This window comes from Lissotriton helveticus, chromosome 7 (assembly GCF_964261635.1).
Source record: "Lissotriton helveticus chromosome 7, aLisHel1.1, whole genome shotgun sequence".
NCBI lineage: Eukaryota > Metazoa > Chordata > Amphibia > Caudata > Salamandridae > Lissotriton > Lissotriton helveticus.
Genome location: NC_136068.1, coordinates 310,432,835 through 310,458,485, shown reverse-complemented (window position 1 = coordinate 310,458,485; position 25,651 = coordinate 310,432,835). Strand labels below are relative to the sequence as shown.

The 25,651-nt window shown below is 42.6% G+C and overlaps 1 protein-coding gene across 1 annotated transcript in view; it reads left to right on the top strand.

Annotated features, from left to right (window-relative positions):
• Positions 1 to 25,651, top strand: part of TTI1 (TELO2 interacting protein 1) — a 209,776-nt gene that overhangs the window by 28,765 nt on the left and 155,360 nt on the right. Inside the window, exon 2 of the mRNA XM_078652116.1 lies at positions 15,309 to 17,623. Within this exon, the coding sequence (XP_078508242.1) occupies positions 15,319 to 17,623 (2,305 nt within the window). The 5' untranslated portion in view covers positions 15,309 to 15,318. The remainder of the gene's footprint in view (positions 1 to 15,308; positions 17,624 to 25,651) is intronic.

Genomic DNA, 25,651 nt, shown 5'->3' with positions numbered 1-25,651 from the left:
GCCGCCGTCTTTAGTGTCCGAGGCGGGCATGTTGGTTCGACAGTTTGGGCTGGTCAAACATGAACCAGCGCTGCTTAGGGTCTCCTCGCCCCATAATCAAGGAGGTATGGAAATGCGGAGCACCTGGCAGACGGCAATATAGTGACAGGAGTAATGTAGGTCTGCAGTGGTGACTCAGAGTATCCGCGAGGCAGGTATCTCCTGGTTAGAAGGGGGCCGGTGGGGGGCAGCCTGCAGGGAAACAACCAGCGACAAGAAGCAAGGGTAGAGCCCGACGGTGCACTTGTGAGATGGTAAGGGTGAGAGATGTTGGACAATGCATGCAAGTCTGGACCTTTCCTGGACTTTTCCTCTGGAAAGTGAGCCCTGCGTCTGGGATTTCTTAGTTTTAGTTATGTATTTATTTGTTTATTCTAAAGCTATATATCTGGGTTGTAGTCCGGGCCACAGGAAATTAGCAGCAGCAAAGGACCAAGTAATGTTGCATGGGTAACTAAATAGGTGGCAAGAATAGGCACATTATGCTGCACATTCTGTGGCAGTATTCATTTGTTATTTTGTCATCTTAACCCATACTGTATAGGGAAACGTTTTCCCTAATTGGTGGAATATAAAACCTGGAAACAGCGACCCCTTAACGCTTGAAAAAGGTTTGTCAACGTGGGCCACCATGTGTGGTGCTTTTTTCCAATAACATTTGATCTATTTGAGCTGCAAGAAGAAAAAATGTTGTTATAATCTGCACACTAAGAAGCAAATTATGCATTAGGTCTGTATGTTTTATTTCTGTGCCTTGTTGCATTTTCAGGTTTGAGTTCTTATTTTGTCATACTCTCCCTCCTATTGTGAATGTAGGGCAATCTCAGCTTTCCTGTCAAGCCAGCATTAGCACTTTACAACAGTCACACAGGTATTGTGTTTTCATCAACGTCGGCCTCATCACCAACATTGGACTTGAGAATGAAACTCTGACTGTCAAATATATGAATATCTAGAAAAATCTCTCTTCATCTATCGCAGTCCAGCATCTAACTACAAAGTGAATATGGCAATAGGAGTAGTGGCAAAGCCTGATTCTGATTTATGGCTCTGAAAATACTCCAAAACCATTCCCAACAATGCATCTCCATTCCATCAAAGCAGGTCAATCTACCTTTTTGGTTCTTGCTTTCTGTCTCATATGATTTGTAGAGCTTTGTTTCCCAGTTTCATCACTATTGAAAGTCACAGAAAAATCTATCTTTGGGCAGTTATCCTACTATTAATTGCCACAAAGGATTCTGTATGAGGGTTCAATTTTCAGGACTCATAATCTGTCCTGGAAGTGATTTTGCCAGAATCCAGGAGTTAAGGGGAGAAAGAAAACATGACAAGTCAGAGAAGAAACTTTGAAAAATGTATATTCTTTCGGCGCCGGGGTTTCCCTTATGCTTGCATATCAGTGGTCTTTTTCGTTACTCAAATGCATGTAATGTACAGGTGGTCAATAATTCATAGGCCCATCCTAGCAGAGTCAGGTGTCTAGTTTGTCTATAAAAGCCGAAGCACAAACCGGGCCACCCAAAAAACTCAGCATGTAAATACAGCAATCGTTGTGTAAAAATATGATAGTCTCTTTCAGATTAGCATATGGATTAATTTCGGAACATGTGGGGTTATGTAAGATCGCTTCATTAACATCCATTAAAACAATTAGTATTTAAATATTAACTTTTCCATACTTCCAAGAACTCGGCAACAATGCCTCAATAAACCAAGAGATGTCAGTATGTATTGTTTACTTTCTCACATTCTGTGGCCATCGGGTTTGGTGGGAGGCATTTCAGGGTGCACCCTCCTTTGTGTTCTGTCCTCAGCTGCCAGGCCATTTGTTGAATCAGGATGATTTATTGTTCTGTTTATTGTGTAAATGTTTCATATTGTCTTGGAAATCTTAGCAGCCGATTTCAATGTATCAAAGTGCTCGTGGAATGAATCCACTGCTGCACGATTGGGGGAGATGGGAATTGTTTCAATTGATGTATGTTTTGTGCCAAAATCTAATAAAAATTTTGTTTAAAAAAAAATCAAAGTGCTCGTGTAATATATTATTTGTTACACGCTTATTACAGTGCTTAGAAACAATAAGTGGAGAGGTGCAATAAACAGTTCCAATATATGCAGTAAAACGTTTTAGATGTATTGTTGCTACTGTATTCATTTCTTTATGCTGAGGTTGAAAGACATAATGCACAACTTTCTCAGTGTTGCAGAAATGATTAAGAAAGGTTTCCAATTCATCTGTTAGTCTGTTTTCAACCATTATAAGGGCTGTTACCCGCTTTTTGTGCTGTTGCTTACAAAAAATAATCATGTTCAGATTGCGCTACATCCATGTGTTTTGATTTCCCATCTAGCCAAAATGTGGAAGCGCTTCAAAGCAAGCTAAACTCCAGTGATAAGCTCTACGTAAAAAACCTTACGTCTTATACATGTATTCTTTTGCTTTAAATAGTTGTTGGTGGATTCACTTTGCCTTAAGTACAGAGATGTGGATTAAAACTTGAAAGATTTCAATGTAATATATAGTTACAAGCTGGTGGTGTTTTCATGGTTGAATCTCATTTCGTCACCCTTGAAAGGATGAGAAAGGCTGAGATTGTTTTTAAAGGGTCTTACTCACTCTCCACTACCCAGCTCTTGGACCACCTCTGTTCTAGTGCCAATCTTTAATAAGGGGAATTACTCACATCGTAGATGCTACAAACCCGTTTCTTTGATTGACACCACTGTAAAGATACTTGAAAGGGTTCTCTATAACAAAATAAAAGAGTGGGCTGTGGAGTAGTCCATCCTGTATCCGTACCAATACGGTTTTAGGAACCGAGTTGGAGCGATTGAACAATGCCTAAATGTGTCTCTTATCATTGGGAAATACACTGTTGCGAAACAGTCTTCCCTATATTTGGCTTTTATGGATTTAACCTCAGAGTTTGATTTCATTAATCGCTCAAAGCTATGGTCAAATCTTCTTTCGCAGGGGATGGATTAAGCACTAGAGCACTTTCTCGCTTATTTGCACATGGACATGAGGGTCAAAATAACCAGAGATGGGGATGGGGAGGCTACTTCAAACAGAGATGTCTTTCGTAGAATTAGACAAAGATGTGTCTTGGCTCCATTTTTATTTATCTTATATATTAATAACCTCCATTCTTTTTTTAATGAACATTACACCAGATGTCCCAAACATTTAAGGCTCCACACCATCCTCACTTCTGTAAGCGGATGAAGCTGTCCTGATGGTGCGTACAGCCAGAGCCCAGCACCTTTTAATTCATGGATTTGAAAATGTTATGGCCACACTTGACCTGGAAACAAATTTTACAAATTCTCAAATTATGGCCAGCAGCCCTAAGAATTGTAGTTTGTCCACTTTTGTAATAGGTAATAGCCCTTTACTTTGTACTAGCACTTTTTCATACTTGGGCCTAACTATTTGCTGCTACGGGATCTTGGGTACCACTTATTACACCTTGTAGGACAAAACTCACAAAGGCGATTGGTAATATATTTAGCCTACCTCAGCCCAGAGAGGGGACGCTCTACTACCCATATTACAAATCTATAAAACACAATGTATACCCACTGCAACATATGGGGTATAAGTTTGCGGTATCCATAAATGTAATTTCATCAAGACTGAAGAGATATGGTTTTGCAGAAGGGTTTTAATGGCATCCATCTCATTCTCTCATTTAATTTGTCATAGAGATTTGGTCATCCCATACATAGAAGACTACATTAGAGCCCGACCACCCTTATTATGGCTGGCTGTTTAGAAAAATAAGGAAGTGAGCCTCCCCAGAGATATCAATTAGGACTGCCCTAGGTGCGACAAAGGCTCTGAGTTCCCCTGGCTCGCCAAGGTGAAATCTAGCCTGCGTTCAGTCAACCTTCAGCAGTTTTTACAGACCCTGAAACGCACCTCAACATCAATAAAAACAGGTATGCCAGGCCCTGTATGATTTAACCAACACTGAAAGAACGCTCATAGAGAGGCGGAAGACAAGTGTGGCCACTTTAGGCCAGATTGCGGGATATATGATCAGACTCCGCGCCGGCAAAAATTCTGGAAGCTCATCTAAATAGGCACCTGACAATATTCTTAGAAAGGGAGAACTGTTTGGACCCCTCTCAACATGGATTCCGTGCGGCCCTTAGCACGGAGACTGCCCTTACAGTTGTGGTAAACAATATTAGATCTCAGGTGGACAATGGCCAGACCACTTTGTTGGTCGTGCTGGATCTTACTGCAGCCTTTGATACCCTATCCCCCTCTATCCTTGTAGATAGACTGAGGGGGATAGGGGTCGAAGGGAGTGCCTTGAGCCTCCTGTCCTCTTTCTTGCATCTGAGACTGGAAAGAGTGAAACTTGGTGACTTTATGTCCCCCACTCAGGCAGTGCAATGTGGAGTCCCACAGGGCTCGGCGTTGAGCCCGGTCCTGTTCAACATATATGTGACCCCCCTTGCTAAAATAATAAGATCATTTGGATATCAGGTGCTATCCTACGCCGATGATACACAGATCATTGTCTCAACAACCCAACCTGGGCATGACTGTGCGGCAAAATTTAAGACCTGTATGGAATCTGTATCATCGTGGATGATAAGGAATTTTCTCAAGCTGAACGGTGAGAAGACCGAGGTTCTGGTATTTGGTGGGAACCAAGATTTGTGGAGTGAGGAATGGTGGCCCACCTCCCTGGGCGAATGTCCCCGCCCTGCCAAATTTGCTAAGAACCAAGGTGTAACTATAGATCCTTCCCTGTCATTCGATCTACAGGTCAATAAAACAGTTGGCACCTGCTGCTTCATTATTCGGACCCTAAAGAAGATAGCTCCTTTCTTATCCCCTGAGGCGCGGAAGCAAGCTACGGTCGCCTTGGTATTGTCCAGGATCGACTATTACAACGCTCTTTATGGTGGGATAAATAAGAAAGCGATCCATAAACTACAGGTAACTCAGAATGCGGCCGCCAGGTTAGTTCTGAATCTGCCTAGACGATCGTCAGCGACAGCGGCCAGAAGAGAGCTACACTGGCTGCCGATCGAGGCAAGAATTTCATTCAAGATTCTATGCTTTGCCCATAGTGTGTTTTTCGGATCTGGTCCTGAAGGAGTTAAATCCTTATTGTTCCCTTATATTCCCTGCAGAGACTTGAGATCTGCCTCAAAAAATGTGCTTACAGTTCCGAGGGTCAATAAGGCGAGATGGGGGGGCAGAGCATTCTCTCTGCTGGCCCCCAAATTATGGAACTCGCTCCCGTCGGAAATTGCCAGTCAACCCTCTTTGATTGTTTTCCGCAAACTCATAAAGACATGGCTGTTCTTATCAGCCTATTAATTCCAACGTGACCGGCGTTCACTTCTCTGTTTCTGTCCTTGAGCCTCAGTTATGTTTTTGTCTTTTCCATCTGACAGCGCCTTGATGCCCTTATTGGGTTAAGTCTTCTTGCGCGATAGAAATAATCAGTCATTCATTCATTCACTAATGGCGCATTAGAAACAGAGTTTATTGTTCCATTATAGGCCAGGTGATGGTGACTCTGGTCAAACAATGTTGCATTTTTATTTTTTTGTGGTTAATATGCTATGTACTCAAGACACTTTTTGCTTCCCCTCATAAAAAAGCGCCATATTGGTAATCACAGAGAAGCCCTAAATGTACTTCTTCAAGTCATGGATGATGAAGTGATAATCCAACTAGGTGCATTCGTTTTTATTGTTTATGTATTTTTACATGTATTTTATTGTATGTATTTTTACACTTTTATGGATACCATTGGTATTCGAATAAAGTTTTTGAACTTCAATTACTTCTTTATGAGCTTACTGCTTTTCATTGGTTTGTTTCAGTGTCCATTAAAAATCCTTGCTTGGCAGTGGTCAATCTTTTTATTTGTCCCTCCTTTTCAATCCACGGAGCAATGTCCCAGTACTTGTACCCTTCCACTTGTCTCATTGTAGCATCTGTTCAGGAACTACTTTTCCCTTTCTCTACGAGCATTTGACCAGGTCGATGTTTCCCTGTTTGTGTTACTGTTTGCCTGTGCTCCAATTTCTGTTTATGTAAACAGGGCTGTAATTCTTGTTATCTCCTCACATTTGCTCTGCATTTAAAGACCAAGATCAAATGCCAGATGCAAGGTCATTTTCTTTCTCTGACTTTAAAGTGAGAGGGTTTCCCAGTCCCCCAAACCCTTCCAGCGTTAGTGCTTGGCTATGATTCCTACTGGTATTTGTCTAACTCTTTTGAATGGCTGGTGCCTGCTCCTTTAACAATCCTCATGCTCCGTTTTGCCTTTAACCCTGCACCATTTAATTTCCTATTTCATTTAGTCGGAAACGACCAGCTGTTGTGCTCCAATCAGAGTTGCTGCAACTGGGTGCTCTGCTGCTCTGTAAACTCTTTACATGAGCAATAGTTACATAACACACATTCATTTTCATATTTTTTCAGCATGGGATATTAAAGTAATGTGCACAGAATAGCACAATGTTAAGCCATCCCCACAGTCATACTGACTAGAGCCATTTCATACCTATCTCATTCAGGGCCGGACTGGCCGTTGCGGGCACCGGGCAATCCCCCGGTGCGCCGTAAGGGTGGGGGCCGGTTTTGTTACAGGGGCGTTTATGCAGCATAGCTGCAAAATTAGCCCTGTAACAAAATTGGCCGAAAACTGGCTGCGGCCGGGGCCGGTTTTGGTTCCCAGTCCGACCCTGATCTCATGCCGACTCTCTCATTCAGACCGCAAATTTGTTCCGTACCTTTTTCTGTCAAACTGGTGTGCAGCCGCTTAATTATGGTAATTCGAGTAGCCTGTGGTCACGGTCTGCAAAATGTTACACCACAGCGCCTTTTTGTTGTGAAAGGAAGAAAGCACACGTTGTAGTTACATTGTATGCAATTAAATAGTCTGACAAAACAAACTCTCGGCATACACTGAACAGGGGCTTTAACCCCTTTGATGCTGATGACGGCCCCCAGCCGTCATGCATCACGGGGCTCGTGTGCTGATGACGGCTGGGGGCCGTCATAAACCCGCCCACTTCGAAAGACGCCGCACAGGCGCAGAATCGCGGCCGCGCTCAAGGGATTAAAGTTATAAAAAAAACAACAACAATAGCAATACTTCACTAGTGAGAAGAATACAAAGAAAAGAGGCTGTGCCAATACTAAAGCAGAAGTTATTTTACACAACTTTCCCTCATGTTTGTTATTGTCGATTGACATATCTGCTCAAACTAACTCTCCTGAGAGACAGTGTATGCAGCCGACATAACCGCGAGGCAACCAAGCAACTACACAAGACATTGGTAGCACATAAATTGAGATCTATGCGGAAATATGCTTGCTTAATAAAAATTATAGCACTGAGAGTCCCCAGCTGGGATGACACGTGCACTTTAAATGCAAACCTAACATAATATAGCATAATAAAAATTATGCATGGGGCTACTATTTTTGCCAGAGAATATGATGATTTTGTCTTTAATGGCATCTTGTGTCACATAATTAGCTCTTCCTTGATGCATAATTAAAGCGTTTTGAGCCTCACAAGGGTTTTGAGAGTGCCATATCAAGAAAAAACAGTACAAAGAAAAAACAATACAAAGAAAAAACAGTACAGTTAATCAGCAACATAATTTGGTCCTCCATTGACCCAGATTATTTATACTACACCGATTGCATATTTTATTTTAGCCCACAACAACCAGGATAATGTGGAGAACTTCACAGATTTCTGCAGTGCTTTCTGGACCCACTGAGTCATATTCATGTAAGTGAGCCCAAACTCACTTTTTGGACTTCCCCTGTACTATGCATTATAAAACCATCTCTCCTCGTCAATTGCGTGGTGTAAATTCTTTACTGGCAGTATCAACAACAATACAATTGATGCTGATGTTAATAATGTTAGTACTTATTATTCCCATTGGTGGTGTTAATATTAATATTAATGTAATTAGGTTCGGAATATGACCTCAACCGTGAGTATTTCCTTGACCATAAGTAGGACTCTTTTAAGTCTGTGTAACTTTGGCGTAACTTCCAGTATCGTCATCCACCCGAATCATGTGATTCTGCGGCTTTGGTGTTTTCTTCATAGATATGAATTTGCCACATAATCCTTTATCTGCTTCCTGATTTGCAGATTTTAACAAAATAAAATGCTTCTAGCTCCAGCTAGGATCAAACTTTACCAAAACAAGACAACATTTGTTGTCACGCAGTGGAAAGCCCTTGGCAAAGACGGACTTGTCACTTTTTATCTGCTTATTGCTGTATTTGGGTGCTAAACTGGTAATAATGGGGTTGAAAACCTTTTCCTAGTATGTTTGTAACGTGTAAAAATAACATAATGCACCAGGCTCTCGCAAAATGTGCATTATACCACATAATTTGGCTTTTTTCTTGCCACATAATTTGACCCCCCTTGTCACAAAATTCCAATGGCCCTGTGCATAGGGTAAGGTGGAAAATATTTTTCTTTACTATCTGTGTGATGCCATGGCATGTCTTTCGTTCCCTAACCTCTGGTATCATTTTGTAAGCCGGGTCCAATGCTAATTTTGCTCAAGTGTTTATTCAAATGTTTTGCATAATGTTCTGGTTTCAGTTTCACTCTAGAGCAGAGGTCTTCAAACTTTTTTGCTCCAAGCCCCCCTAAGCTAAATGTTTTAAAGTGAGGCCCCCACTCCAAAACCTTACGGTAATGATTGGGTGAACGGGAGGCATAAGGCTGAAGGCAGGGGGCATGGCTTATGAGATCATTTTAGGAGTACTTTTACTCTTGCTCTTAAACCACACTAAGGGCCTGATTACGACTTTGGTGTTGCAGCGCCGGGTCTGTCCCGTCACAGCACCGCCAAAGCTGTGGTCAGACTACAGACCAGATTACAAGTGTAACTCATGTCTGGTGGGCTTTTATTTTGATGTTCCCACAGTGGTGCCTAATAATGGGCACCGCAATAGGAAAGCCAAAAACAGTTCCCGCACAGCATGGACTGAAAAGTTTATACTGTGCACGAACCAGGGTGCATGAACAAACGGGGCACATGATGTGACCCTCTGCATGCATCCCTGGGCATAGAGGCACAATGGGGCCCCTGTAGAAACCCTTATGTTTTCTCTCCACCAAGGTTTTCATGGAGGAGGAACCGCCATGAAAACCATGGCAGAGAGGAAACTCCTAATATGTTTGGCAGGACTGTGGCGGACCCACCAATTATATTGATGCCGCCTAACTGCTGCACCACTGCCAGGGAACAGCAGTTCCCTGGTGGCTGTTGCGGGACAATAGCAGCCCGACCCCCCTAATCATTATAGAGTCCTAATGCATGAAGGATAATAGCCATAATTAATGTTTAGTTGGTTCCTGGTACCACTGTACCTGCAGTACCAATGATTATTTCTTCCCTTTTGTGTTAAAGAGAAGCAAACGTTATCTGGGCTCTCACTCCACGGTAAAACAGCTATAACTGAGCAGCAGTGGCGCCACTAACACAGCGGACAGCATTACCTGCTGCACTAATGGATGGCCCATATCTATCGTCCCCTTCCTTGGGGTATCTCTCGGTGGACGCAGTCTCTGGCCATTTGTAACCATAAAAATGGAGCCCCTACACAGTGCTTCCTTCTTCTGGACCATCTTTCTTTGAGTATATTCATGAATCTCCTTATTTTTCTCTTTCTCCTGGATCATTACTCTGAGGCCCTAGGTGTCAAGAGGATCAGGGCCCCGCATCAAAAGCAACTGCCCCTGAATGTTCAATGCCGACTTTGTGGTGCATCTCCCTGAAAACAGGACCAGTTGCATTATAGACGGACACGTAAATCTTTTTTCAGGCAAGGGGAGATTAAGTGATTTGCCTAGAATCACAGGATGCTTGAGCCTCCCGCCAAGACTTGAACCTGGTTCCCCAGCTTCAAAGTCAGGTGCTCTGGTCGTTACGCTACATCCTCTTACCAGCCATTAAATGATTGAGTCACTTAAAGCCAGGGCCACTGGAATTATGAGTTTCTGAGGTGGCAGCGTTTTCCGCATAGTTGTGGGTTTACCACATTTGCTACATATTTCATCAACTGCTGCATAATCTGCAGATTTTAACGAAAACATTTGATTCTAACTCAAACTAGGCAAAAGTTACTTAAAAAGTGGCTGGCGACGTGTGTTCCGGGGCAGTAGAAGGCCCTTCATGAAGGTTGATTGGTCATCTTGCAGTTGCTTATTGATGGATTTAGGTGCAAAACTGCCAATGATAAGGTATAATATTTCGCATGACAGTTTTACCATTAGTAAAAATGACGAAAAATGTAGAAAACCTAACCACACAATGTGCTGGATTACGCCGCTTAATTTACCTTTCCTTTTTGCATAATTAATTCAACCCTATATTTGGTAGGAACGTGTTTTTTATCTCAAACACTGCATCATTTTGCAGCAGCCTATGTTACACTGTGTGTAATGCAAGGTAAAAATATTAACTTACATGTTCACAGTACTTTTTGTCACAGGCTGGGACCACGCAGCACTTTCAGTTTAAAAGGTCACTATTTGCCAAAGTGTCAACGAGGGTCCAATTACGTGTTGCTCCGGTTTCAGACTCAGGCATGTGCAGTGACCGTATTTACCAACTACAAAATACCTAATCTACTTACTTATTTTCTTTTTAGCTATATTCTTGACACTGTGACCTCTTCATCCGAATCTTTCTAGTCCCAAATTTAAAGGGCTGTATGTAAATAAAGACAGCCTAGAAATGCGGCAAATGAACCAGGCAGCAGTTCCAGGCAATCTTCATTTGCATGTAACTGCAGAGGCATTCGTGCCCCCCTTGGAAACCTTTCACGGACCCCCAGTGGGGCGCGCCCCACAGTTTGAAGACCTCTGTTCTAGAGTAAGGAGATGGATAGATGTTTTCGATACAAAACTCAACCTGTCAAAGTAACAATGAGTGTGTTCTGACATCAGAATGCTGATCACATTTTCTTTCTACTGAAATGTATTGGACTGGACATTTAGGATGGTCACATAAGGAAAATAGCTGTTTTGGATAAAAATACGTGTAAGATCAGTTCCCTTCAACAGAAGGTCTCTAGAGTTGTAGGTGTGTACATATTTCTCATTAGAAATACATTATTCGGAGCTGTGCTATTATTCCAGAAGCAGATGAGGGTTGCCTTCACAAGGTGAAGTAAGCAAGCAGCACAAGGCCTCAAAAAGACATTTTTCTCAAGTCAGCAGCACTGGCCACGTCCTCTCCCATTCTTTGAGATGTATTACTTCACCATCTAATAGGTTTCTAAGTGCCCCTGATGCTGATCCTTCAGGCTCTTCAATACTCCTGTGATACAGTCCACACAGACTGCTATAGTGATGTTGACTTACATCGAGGCACTTGTCTTTCTGCCTGTGCCTTAAAAAAACCTTGGAATGGGCTCATAAATGTTTCCTGAGTAAGCATGTATTTCTGAATCAGACTGCACTACCCATTGTGTAGTAACTGTATAGCTCTTCAATCCCTGGCAGCACAGCACCCAGGATAATGTGCTGCATGTCTAAGCACTAATAAGGTCCAAAAGCTGAGACCTATTGGCAATGCCAATGCTTGTTTATTCGGAGGACCTGGCAGAAAATTATAGCAAGCTTTCCACAGAAGCGCTTTCATGCACTGTGTTTCTGTTTTTTCATTGACCGATCTAAGTGGTGCCCGTCATATATGATTGACTGGTTGAAGTGCATTAAAAAAATATGGAAACTGTGATCCTGTGCTTAAAGGGGGTGGGATGAGTGAACGTGGGTGTGGTGTCACAGGAAAATTAAAAAAAAATGTGAGTTGAGTTAAACAGTGGGAAAGTCACGATCATACATCATGGAACCTCTATTAGTTAATACACTGCAGCATTAGGTATATGTAACTAGAGACCCACATAATTCAATCATGGTTGGTGCAGTGAAGAATATTGACTTGTGAATGTTTAGTGCTACAAGAGCCCAGTCTGTGACAGAAAGCACTGTGAATATGTAAGTTATTATTTTAAATGTGCATTACGCACAGTATAAGATAAGTTGCTACAAAACGTACAAAAAGGTTTAAGATAAAGTGTTTTAAAATCTAGATATTAGTAATACCCAGAGAGCACATAGTGCAATATTTTTTTATAACAGCCCTATAAAAGCGCACACTTTACAGCTCAGCTGGTAACTCCCTTGCAATACCACTCAAAAAGAATAAATCTGTGTTATCAGGAATCTTCAAGTGATTCCATCAGTAAAAGCCACTACCAGTTTACATGCACCCTTCATATTTGCTGATTAACAAGTTATGCACATGTACGTTTCTAACAGGCACCCTATCAAGAAGGCTTGTTTTTCTTGTTGCCACATTTAATCACTATTGGCAACATGTAATGGCAATTCCATAGGGTTAGCTAATGCCTTTCAAAGGCGAGACCTATTGGCTTTGCCAATGCTTGTTCTTATTTACATAGTTGATACATTTTTAAGTTGTTTTTTGAAATGCAAGTCTTAGTAGGAACCGTGTTAGTGAAGATGTGTCTACTCCAAATTAATTTGTATAACAGGAATTACCACCATGTGTTTCAGAATATCAAAGTTTTTATTTTACTTTTCAAAATATGGACTACATTGTTTTTGGTGACAGATGTTCATGATTAGCAGTTTTGTTATGTTATGTTATGTTAACACTGCTTATATAGCGCATGGCTACCCCAGCAACGGGGCGTCCCAGCGCTGTGAACACACCAGAGAACAGAGCAGCACAGCGGGAGTAAATGATTTAAATGGTAGATAACAACCAAGTTTTAATCTGTTTACGAAACAGCATGTGGTTAGAAGTGGTCCGAGACGCGAGAGGGATCGAGTTCCACAACTTTGGGGCCAGATACTTGAAAGAGCGGCCTCCAGCTCGACTCCTTCGGATCTTAATTGTGCGGGCAAGAGATAGATCTGCCGATCGAAGGGCGCGCGTAGGGGCATAGAAGGAGCAGAGTCCCTGCAAAGTTTGGGGGGCAGTATCATACAAGATTTTGTGAGTTAGACATAAGATTTTAAACTGGATGCGCTGTTTGACCGGCAACCAATGCAAACGTCGGAGAATAGGAGAAATGTGGCAGGTTTTAGGTAATGCAAATAAAATGCGGGCCGCGGCATTCTGGGCTCTTTGTAGCCTGTTTATCACCGTCAGATTAGAGCCAATCATGAGAGCATTACAGTAGTCTAGATGGGATAAGACTAAGGCCTGGATTATGATCTGACGGGTACAGGACTCAAAGAAACCGAGGATGGGTTTAAGCGAGCGTAGGCGACCATAGCAGGTACCTGCCACTCTCTTAGCATGGGTTTCCAAGGAAAGTGAGTTGTCTAGCATCACCCCCAAGTTTTTGACAGCCTCTTTGGGAGGGGGGAAGTCCTAGTGTAGGGGGCCACCAATGTTTGTCCCATTTCTGCGTATCCTTGCCTATAAGGAGTATCTCCGTTTTAGAGGAATTTAGCTGGAGGTGGTTCTTCGATAACCAGTTTGATATAGCCAGGATATCTTCCTGGCACTTGGTTTGGTCAGCCCCTGTGTTCTTGGAGAGGGTGAACATAAGTTGTGTATCATCCGCATATGATATTATTTTAATCTTGCGTTCCCAGGCCAACATGGCCAGGGGGCGGACATACACATTGAACAATGTGGGGCTGAGCGCAGAGCCCTGCGGGACCCCACATTCCAGGGGATGCTTACTGGATGAGAACGGCGGGGCATGCACTTGGAAGGAACGGTCAGATAGAAATGACACAAACCAATCCAAGGCACTCTCCCTGACTCTGATCTCCGACAGTCTCTCAAGCAAGATCCTGTGGGAGACCGCGTCGAAGGCCGCACTCAGGTCCAGCAGGACCAGAACAGATGTCTCACCCTGGTCCTGCGCCTCCCTCAGATGTTCCGTGACAGCTAATAAAGCGGACTCCGTACTATATTTAGCATTGAATCCGTTCTGGGATTCATCCAAAATTTCATTAGACTCCAAATAGGTGGTCAAAATGGAGTTCACATGAGCCTCCATCACCTTAGTGAGATAGGGAAGTAGGGAGATGGGCCTAAAGCTATCCGGTCTAGTGGAGTCTAATGAAGGTTTTTTTAGGAGGGGGACAACTTTAGCATGTTTCCAGGATGTGGGGAGGGTGGCCAACTGAAGAGAGTTGTTGATAAGCACCTGCCCCTCCCGCAAGATGGAATCCTGAAAAGATCTGAACAATTCCGGCTTGACAGGATCTTCAGGGGAACCAGACTTTACTTTTTTGATCAAGTGTTCCATCTCAGTCTGCTCAATAGGTGGAAGAGATTGTAACGAGTATAGAAGATCATTAGAGCCTATGATGGGACTGGAATTCACAGTAAGTCCATCCAAGGACAGGGAGTTATAAATCCCTCTAACTTTGTCTACAAAAAAAAAGGCTAGCTCTTCACAATGTGCGTCAGACACAATCAGATTACCTGTGCCCTCCGGTATCTTAGTCAGGTCTTTTACTAAGGTGAAGATGGTTTTAGAGCGATTGGTGCTGGAATTGATCAGTTCTGTGTAGTACTTGGCTTTGGACATCTTTATGTCATTATGTGAAAGGCTTTTGTTATCAACTGCTTTATGCTGATCCTCAGCGCCCTGCTTATAACAGCGAGTCGGATTCACACTCTCCCTATTTAGAAGTAAAAATGGTATGTGAAAAAGTTTGGTTTCTAACAAACAACACAATATGCACTGATGGTTGTGACAAATACTATACATTCACAGAACACTTCAATGCATATACGTACTTGAGCTAGTGCAGTATTTGGTCAAGCAGCACAAAACGTCTGGTAACATTGGAATAAACCAATAAAACACAATACTGTAGAGTCGTACTTCAGATTACTAACTTGTTCTTTCACAGGTAAGAGGAGGGGGAGAAGTGATTAGAGAAATGGTTGTTCTATATAATATGACCTTGCACTTGTGAGAGAATCTTTCTGAATGAGTCTACATAATTATACTTTTAGGGATTATCATTATATAAAAGCTACTGTCTATCTCAAGGCAGTTTTCAACAGCTTCCATATCCCCTCTCCCACTTCAAGTGATATTCATTGCTTTGATATCATTGACCCCTCTCAGCAAGTGTGTATATGTATTATAAAGGTAGGAATTACTTTTGTTTGACAGAACAGGACCAATACTAATGTGTTCTTGTTTTATGTTTTTTCTCCCTCAGAGCCGACACCATGGCGGTGTTTGACACTCCGCAAGAAGCTTTTGGCATCTTGCGGCCAGTTTGTGTACAACTGACAAAGGCACAGACGGTGGAAAATGTAAAGCTCCTTCAGTTGCAGCTTCCAAGAGTTAGTGACTCCACTCTACAGGAACTTCAAGAGTATGTCCTTTTCCCTCTGCGCTTCACTTTGAAGACCCCAGGTCCTAAAAAGGAGAGCCTTGTTCAAAGTGTGGTGGAGTGCATTGGCTCCATACTCTCTATCACATGTGTCAAGAAGCCAGATCTTCTCCAGGAACTGCTCTCTGAGCTTTGCTTATGTCTCTCTTCTCCATCTCAGTGCCAGCAACCAGCAGCAGTATCAGAAGAACTAAAACTGGCTGTTATTCGGGGCATTACAGTTCTAATGCATTCAGCATATGAGGACATTATTCAATCATTGTACAAGCCTTCCATGCTTCCTCTTGTTGGCTGTGCAGTATCTTTGCTTTTAGCCATGGCTCAAAATGAGAAATCGAAACAAATTAAGATTGCTGCCTTAGAGTGTCTGCAAGCAATAAACTTGCAGTGTGACTGTCCAGAGCATACCATATGCAAGACATGCATTGATGACACGCAGTTGGGCAATTTCTTTGCATCGTTTCTACCAGGAATCTCAACTGCCTTGTCACGAGTTATTACAGGTGACATCAAACAAGGGCATGCAGTTACAGTCTGTGCGCTCAGAGTGTGGTACAAGACTGTGGGCATGGTCATGGCTGACGATCAGCTAGCAAACATTCCAAAGGATACAGAACATCTGGATTCAAAACGTCTTCAAATCACACAACTCCTGGTCCATAGACATCCCAGTTGGGTAAAAGACACTGGGGACAAATTGTCCCTCATACTCCATAGGATTGTTGAATGTGTTTCCATTGATCCACACTGGAAGGTAAGGCTCGAACTTGTGGAGCTGGCTCGGCATCTTTTGTTAAAGTGCAGCCAGTCATTGATAGATTGCGTGGGTTGTCTTCTGAAGGCTTTAGTTGGACTAGTCAGCGACGAGTGTCAAGAGGTGCAAAGCAGGTCAAATGAGGTCCTGCAGAGTATTGCAGAACAAGGGGCAGTAGCTGAGAGCAAAGCACTAGTAGATGTCTTGTCAGAAAATCTCCTTTCCCTTACAACTTCTCTTCCTCGTCTAATAAGTTCACAAGATGATAGAGGCAAGCACTTAACTTTGACTGTCTTGCTTGGCTATCTAAAATTGCTGGGGCCCAAAATCAATGTGATCCTCAACTCTGTTACCCACCTTCACCGTCTGTCTAAAGCCCTTATGCAAGTGTTGGAGCTGGATGTCACTGATGTGAAAATTGTTGAAGAGAGACGTTCAATCCCGGAAGCACTTACTGATTCTGCAGTCACATCACCCAACATTCTGCATAATAGGACGTGTCAACGCAAGTGTTTCCGTTTCTTTAATGATGATCAAATATTTGTGTTGTTACAGCAGATTTGCCGGATACTTGCTTATTATGGGAATACCTACCTTTTAGTTGATCATTTCATGGAGCTGTACCGGGAATCAGTTGTCTACCGGAAACAGGCGGCATTGGTCCTCAATGAATTGATTGTTGGAATGGCTGGACTTGGAGTTGTGGTGCTCCAGCCAAGGGATAATAAAGTGATCACTGATGACCTAATAGCATCAGTGACGAGTCTCCTGGAGGAGTACACAGACCAAGCAAACTGGTGTTTGGTCACTAGCATGGAAGGAGATAGCCATTCTGATGAAGAGGTTACACTGAGACCTTCTAACTTTCACGCAATCTCAGCAGATGCACATGGATGGCAAACTAAGTCTCCCAAAGATGTTCGCCCAACACTCCGTTTCATGAATAGCAACATCTGGCAGATCTGCATCCAGCTGGAGGGTATCGGCTACTTTGCCCAGGCACTAGGAAAGGACTTCCGACTGCTTTTGGTGATGGCTCTCTACCCAGTGCTGGAAAAGGCTGGTGACAAAACGCTCCTGGTTAGCCAAGCAGCATTATGTGCCATGTCAGAAATCTCAGTCAGCTGCGGCTATGATTCCCCACGTCACTTGATTAATCACAATTCTGACTATCTAGTGAATGAAATATCCCTGCAGTTACGTCGTTTAGCTCAGCATCCACACGCTCCCAGGGTTCTTGAGGCAATGCTTAAACATTCGGATGCCAGCTTACTCCCACTAGTGGATGATGTGATCCAGGATATTCTCTGCTCGTTGGACCAGTTTCATGATGAACAGGCTACACTATTCTTGGATGTTCTTTACTCTCTATTGGCTGCTTTGGGTAAGGTAAAGTTGCCAGGATGTCATGAATTGTTCAAGTAGCTGTGTGGCTAAATTTCATTTTTATAAATGTTTAATGAGGTGATGAGTTGTGTCAACTATATACATGCTCTTGCAGTGTAGCAGGTGCACCGATTTCTGTGCCATGGTTACGCAATTATACCCTTCGTGCTCCCCAGGGCTACATGTTTCTTCCAACTTGGCACCTCAATTAAAAACCAGCATTGGCTAAGCCAATTAATCATGGATTGGTTCCCATGCACTGACCCGTTGGCGTTTTCAGTTTTTATTCTTGCCCCTGATGCTGCCGTGCATGCACGCACATTTATGACAGCCATGGGGTATGGGAGTTTCAAATAAACTTAATAAACGTCATTAGAAATGGTTGCTGTATTTGTGAGTGCATGCATAGCGGATGTTTTGGAATAGGTCGCATTGCCAATGTTTGTACAGCCAAAATGTAAGCATGTCTATGCGGAAGAGCGGGAAGCAGCAAGTGCCACATACTGCTCTTGAGGGATGGAGTGGGTAGGAGATGATGGGGACTTGAGGAAACCGAGACAGAAACAGGGCGGCAAAAGTGCAGTGGAGAGCTTACCTCAAGTGGCCACTTAAAGTCCTCTGGTACATTCCACTAATTGTTGTGCTTCCAAAATGTTGGAAGGTGGCCGCCTAAATACCCACACTTCTTTACGTGTATTGGTAACATGAGGCCTCCAACAGCCCACTACAGCTAATAGGTGAGATCTAAAAAGGACTATTTAACATCTTTGTTATTTATTTATAGATGATTGCTCACATTTTCACTGCGCTAGTCTTGAAATGTGACCTTAGTAACTTGCAACTTATGTCTCCTTTCGCATAACTGCCCACCAGTATTCAATTAATCAGAGTTTCTAGTGAGCATAGTCAACGCATCATTAGGCTTTCTTGTGGGTCTTACCATGGGTGGGATTTTTAAAGCTCTCTACACTTCAACACAAGGATTCGTTTCAGTAATCCTATTATTTGGTTTACTAACCTGAACAAAAACGTACAATTGACCCTTCAGCAAATCCTTTAAGTGATAAACATGTTTTAGAATGGTTAATTCATATTAGAATACATTAGTGTCAAATATTATGTATATTACATTACACTGCGAGTGCTGATCAAATTTAAATGCATATTATTGCATTATTCGTGTTGCTCTCAGAGTAAAATCACCATTTATAAAATAAGTGTGCGAACATCGCCCTTGCTGTCTCTGCTTTCAGTAAAATCATATTCTCGTGTTCAGTAGGTGAAGTGCATGCTTTGAAATGAAACACTTTAGTAATGCCCAAAAATACACTTTCTTTACACTGGGTATCACGCATCATGTTCCCCGATGTCCGCAAGTGGTAATTAATCTAATTATATTCATTTTTTTAAGATTGAAAAACCATTTTATTACTGTTTATATCAAGTTAAAAGGGGCATAAACTTCTTATGACTGCTAATTAAATAACCAGCTCTCACAATTACAATGGAGGGAAAGCATTGAGCATGATTATTACAATCTGTGAATATGAAATACTTTTCTACATATGTGTAAGACTTGACTTGTAAAATTCCCTTGGGGCTTTATTAAACAAAAAATAAGGTTTTATCCTATATTAAAACAAAAATTCTAATAAGAACAATATCTAAAAAAGTAAGAAAAAAGCAAGCCAATAGACACAGACAGAATTACTTTACATGTCGTTAATTTACATTTCTTCAGCTTACCCGAAATAAAACATTCATAAACCGCATAAACCAGTCCAAGGGATCATAATTATATAGCAGGTTATATCCACGTCAAAGTAAAAAGCCTATCTAAAAATAAAATATAGTTCTCACCATATATTACACATAATCTATAGTTCAGATGTTGTTGCATGTAAAAATCCAATGAATCCCGCCTTAGCATGGAATCAATTCAGACATAAAAAACTTCATTATTTATCAAATTTAAAAAGTATAACCATTATTAAAGTGATGTTTCTTCAAGGCAAAACTGAACCCTCTCACAAAAATGTGAGCAAATAGTCCGAATCCACCTAATCCTTGTTCATTTGCATTTAAATAATTTTCTTTCATGCTCTAGAGATACATTTTGGTTTGCTAAAATGCACTGTCTCAAACTCCGTCTCTTTGCAGAGCAACAGTGCTTCTTTACAGGTACATACATGCAAACTCCCAAACAGTGGTATCGCATGGTGTCGTCTCTGGGTCATAAATTAAGGACACAGTAAAATAAAATGTTAATAATTTTTTGCTGCGTAAACCATCTCACGGTGAATGTAATTTGCTGTAAACACTTATAACCTGAGACCACCCTATCTTACCAGGGTTCTCTTCCCACTAGAGTTGTAGACATTAAACAGGCTTGCTCCATAAGTTTTATAAATATCATTTAAAGGTCCACACTGTACAGTATACAAATGTGTGGCTTTCATCGTGCTGCCAGGCTAGTCACCTTAATTGGCTCAGCACAAATATATTTCAGACCCTAAGTAACAATCGTGTGGACTAGCCAATTAAGTTTTGGAGGATACTGGCAGGTCTTAATATCCTTCGCCCCATTACAGAAATGGCACACTGCCCTGGAATGTGCCGCGTCGCACCTTTAGCAAAGTGTGCCAGGCACAGACTAGTGCGGCCTTTTGCAATCATTGTGCTGCCCCATGGCACCAACGAACTCGCAGCTGCTCTGGGGAAAGCGCATTAGTGAAAGCAGCCGTGTGAAGCTGCCTCTCCATCGTTCACAGCAGTGCCTGCACCCTGTCTTCTTCACAAGGTCACTCTCCAGGGGGGGGGGGTTGTGACTTCACCCACCTGCGGGGGGTACCCAGCAGTTCCATGGGACCGCCTTGCTGGACGCACCAATTGTGCATCTCCCCTTTGTAGCTCCCAGTCGGTGTACCACCTGAAGGCTTCTTTGTCTCTCTCCTGCTCTTTATAAAATACAGTGAAGCAAAATATCCCCTCATTTTAATGGGGCTACGGCCCCATGTGAATGAAGGAATGCCCCCTTAGGGCGGCTCCAGCAATCTGCATTAGAGAAAGCACCTCACAAATGCTTGAGGGGCCCCTCCTGTAATGTCAGAGAACCCCGAGGGGCAGAATGCGGATGTTCATGCCCATTGTACCCTAGGGGCATTTTATGTAATATGCAGGAATGACAAAGGACTTCTTCTCCCCTAGAGCCATCATCCAGCCCGCAGCTGGAAGTTATTCACCAGCTGGTAAATAACTTCATGGCCAATCAGACAATCGCCATGTATGTTCTCAACACTTCTGGGACTACAGCCATTCTCCATGGGTATGTTATCTCATGGCAAGCCATTGGGTCTTTGCACAATAACCTGATGAATAATTATTTGGAGCCATTGCCCACGTGTTAGCCCAAATCTCTGACGGGGAAGACTTTTTTTGTGAGTTGTCACATTGTCAGCCATATGCATAAGTGAGCCCCAAGCCATTTGAACCTCAGAGCCTTTCAAAGTATTCCATAGGCACAAGGTACTCATGAGGCCTTAACATACTTAATTGAACAAAGATGGTTGCACTTATCTCATGCCTACTCGGATGAAGCTGCATTACACCATGAGGACATCAGAGGCACTTTGCAGTCTCATCTTAATAAAACCATGGCACTGCATTCTACTGGCCACAGTTTCATGAATGTGTGTAGACACTGTTGTAGTTAAGCAGCTGCTAAGGCTGCCATTCTCTGATGCTTAATGTGATATATCACCTATCCCTTCATTCTGCAAGAGGCCAACGTTCATTCAGTGTCCTGGCAAATTCTACCAGGCCTATAGGGTCACCATTTACATTCTGCTCAACACATATAATTTGAGCAGCTATATGGGCACTCATTCTACCAACTGTATGCGTTACAGGTACTTCCTGGAGCTATGATACGTTTGGCCAGGAAGTTATACGCCATCTCTTTGCCTAAGATGACCTTTGCTGCCTTTTCTGCCCTGCATATAGAAGTGCATTTCACACTCTTGAAAAACATACATATGGTCTGTGTGTCACAGGTCTCAGTGACCTGGCCAAGCCCAAAGGAAGCCAGCAGGTTTTCACACCTGCTTTCTTAATTTCTATTCAGTGTCACTATGTCCTTTTAAAGAGTCTCGTATGTGTTATACCTTTCATCTGCGGTATGGTGGGGTGTCGGGAAAGTGGAGTTCAGAGCTTATCGACCTCACTGGATGGAGACTGGATCAGCATAAAGAGGTAATTGAGAAACTTGGAAAAATGCATTGCATTTTCACTATGTGAGAATCTGTTTGTACTGTTACGCCCTCCTGAAGAAACCCACAGCAGACCCCAAGGACCTCAAGAACTTCCGACCCATCTCTCTTCTCCCCTTCCCGGCGAAAGTCATCGAGAAGACCGTCAACAAACAGCTGACTGCTTTCCTCAAGGACAACAACTCACTCGACCCTTCCCAGTCCGGATTCCGAGCCAAACACAGCACCGAGACCGCCCTCATCGCAGCCACAGACGACATCAGAACTCTGATAGACAACGGGGAAACAGCCGCCCTTATCCTCCTGGACCTCTCAGCAGCCTTTGACACCGTATGCCACCGCACCCTAATACACTGCCTCAGCAAAACTGGAATCCAAGGAACGGCCCTGGAATGGATCACCTCGTTGCTCTCCGGAAGAACCCAGAGAGTCCGCCTCCCCCTCTTCCGATCCGAGGCCACGAGATCATCTGCGGCGTTCCTCAAGGATCCTCACTCAGTCCAACACTCTTCAATATCTACATGAGCCCCCTCGCCACCATCGCACGAAAACATAACATCAACATCATCTCCTACGCCGACGACACCCAGCTGATACTATTGCTCACCAAGGACCCAGCCACCGCCAAAACCAACTTCCAGGAAGAAATGAAAGAAGCAGCTGACTGGATGAAGCACAGCCGTCTCAAGCTCAACTCAGACAAGACGGAAGTCCTCATCCTCGGACAATCCCCATCTACCTGGGACAACTCATGGTGGCCCTCGGCGCTGGGAACCGTACTGACACCCACGGACCACGCACGCAACCTGGGTTTCATCCTGGACTCCTCCCTCACGATGACCAAACAAGTCAACGCCGTCTCATCCTCATGCTTCAACACCCTGCGAATGCTTCGAAAGATCTTCCGATGGATCCCCACAGAAACCAGGAGAACAGTCACCCATGCCCTCGTCACCAGCCGCCTGGACTACGGGAACGCCCTATACGCAGGAAACACCGCCAAACTTCAGACTAGGCTCCAGCGCATACAAAACGCCGCAGCACGACTCATCCTCGACATCCCTCGCCACAGCCACATAACCACCCACCTGAGAAACCTTCACTGGCTCCCCGTCAACAAAAGGATCACTTTCAGACTGCTCACCCACGCACACAAAGGGCTCCACAACATGGGCCCGATTACCTCAACAGCCGACTCTCGTTCTACACACCCCACCCGCCAACTTCGTTCTACCAGCCTCGCCCTCGCCATCGTCCCACGAATTCGCAGAACCACCTCCGGAGGAAGATCATTCTCCTACCTGGCAGCAAAGACCTGGAACTCCCTCCACACTCACCTACGACTGACCCAGGACCATCTCAGCTTCAGGAGGCACCTCAAGACCAGTAGCATCCCCCCCCCCCCCAGCGCCTTGGGACCCTCACGGGTGAGTAGTGCGCTCTATAAATGTTTTGATTGATTGAGAAGTGTATTGATACACCGAACCTGATGACAGGAAATTATTCAAGCACATGAATCTAGGATAGGTACAAACCTTGGAGAACTGTAGTCGAGTGTTACATACTTTACTGAAAACATTAGGGCCCAGAATCCTGTATTACCTTTATATTGGGACCCCATCAGGCTATTGACTTTTCCCTAAGGGGCATTGTTGGAAAGCTAAAAGAACCTTGTGTTAATCAAAATATAACTTATAACCCGAATCTGTATTTCTGTAAACATTTGGATAAGCTCTAGAACTGGATGTAAAACAATATATCCCCTTAAAATGGGAAACCCAATGGTCAGCTGTAATGTGTGTTCAGAGTAGATAAACCTGTATTACTGTTTCTACTAGAATGAACAGCCTGCCAAAATATTAGTTTTTTAAAGTTTTGTTAAAGCCATTGCTAAAAGTTCAATTCCCTGTCAATCAGGCGGATCGAAATTTGAAATAACAGCTTAACTAGCATCATACAAAGCTACGCCAAAAGTGTTTATGCTTAAGTTTGGCATTGAAATCACTGCAGAGAATCAAATTGACTTAAAACATGCAGACAAATCACCAATAATATTAAACAGCATCTTAACATTTTGAAAATTATTCACTTTGCCTGCATCTGTTTGCCAGTGATCCAGCGGAATCGGTGTAAGTTATATAAACACAATAACCTAATTTACCCACCATAAAATGTCATACAAACATAGAGTTTGGCCCATAGAAACTCAATAACCAATTAGAAACCATGAGATCCTCTGATAGATCTTTGAAGAAGAGCTAATAGGGACTCAGGTATATTAGGGACAGCGGGCACTTCCTCATAAGGATCTGAAATGAAGTGTCAACCTAACAATAATAACCAAATAATCAATATACTGTCAATATGCCATCAATAAAGAACGACAAACTCAGGTTACTTATTAAGGTACTTTTATCTAAAGCTTGTTAATGGAATGGTAATAATGCAAAGTACATTTAAAACATTTAATAATCAGTCTTCAAATGTAATACAGATCAGTTCACCTAATACAGTTTACGCAAATACTTTTCAGGTTCAATGCCTGATGGAGTGGGTAAAGAGAGAGTGAGAAAAAAAACACATATATTGTAATTCAAAATAAGCAATGTAAGAAATCATACGAACCGAGGATCGATTGCTGACTATTAAGAACGAGTCAGGACAACTAAAGCACAGCATGCTATAGTCAAGGAAACGTAACCCTTCAGCCAAAGGGTTTCAGCCTGCTCAATTTCACCAGCCGATAAACTGTAGGAGGGAATCAGGAAAGTTCAATTCAAGAGGAAATGAAAGTTCAGACCAACAGCATGTCGTGCTCAAGAGTTGCAGGAACAGCTGGCCAACATACCATTTTCTTAAGGGACAATTATTCCTCAAAATGTTCTCAGGATCATCCGCTCGAAGTATCCTTTCTCAGTTTTTCACACTCCTCATTGGTCAAGTCTCTCATGGTGTGATCATAGAATGATCATTTTCAGTCCCAAAATGTACGACACCCTCACATGATCCATTGTAAATTCTACAATCGGCCTCCAAAAACATAAAAAGCATTTCATCTTGGAACTGGGAACCACTTTTGGCTACTTGTTTCCACACTAGCATTACTAAAGAATAAGCTAGCAACTAAACATTATTATTTTCTAGATAAATGGACATTTCAATCGGAGGAAGCATATTTTCCTCGATAACACTCACTGTTAAATAATCGAGTCACCCTTTCGAATGGAAAAAGGAAATAATAAAGGACAAAATACATTACTGAGGCCTTCAATAATGAATGTCAGAATAGAAATTGAGGCCTACACAGCAAACAACGCGAACCACCATATTTTCTCAATGTAAGCATATTAATTAAGTCGGTATCAGAACAATGATAATCTCATAAGTGTGAAAACTCATCAAATTAAACTACATAAATCTCATGTTATTTACTAATAACTTTTTTTGAAATAATATACTGCATTCTTATACTTCGCGTGTAATAGAAAATATTATAACTGAACGCTTTAATAAATGCATTTCAACGTTATTCTCTAGACAGATTTAACCATGTTTATTTCTTGTGCATGGCCATTTCTACATATATATCATTAGTCTTTGTAGGTTTCTCGTTTTCTATTAACATGAAACGCTCAGTTTCAAACCCCTCTTTCATTAGGCAAAAGTAATAAAACATAAACCCTTCTGCATGCTTTTACAATACAGTTTTATAAGCCAACCTCTAAATTTGACACTACTTAAGACGCAGAATGTTAAAC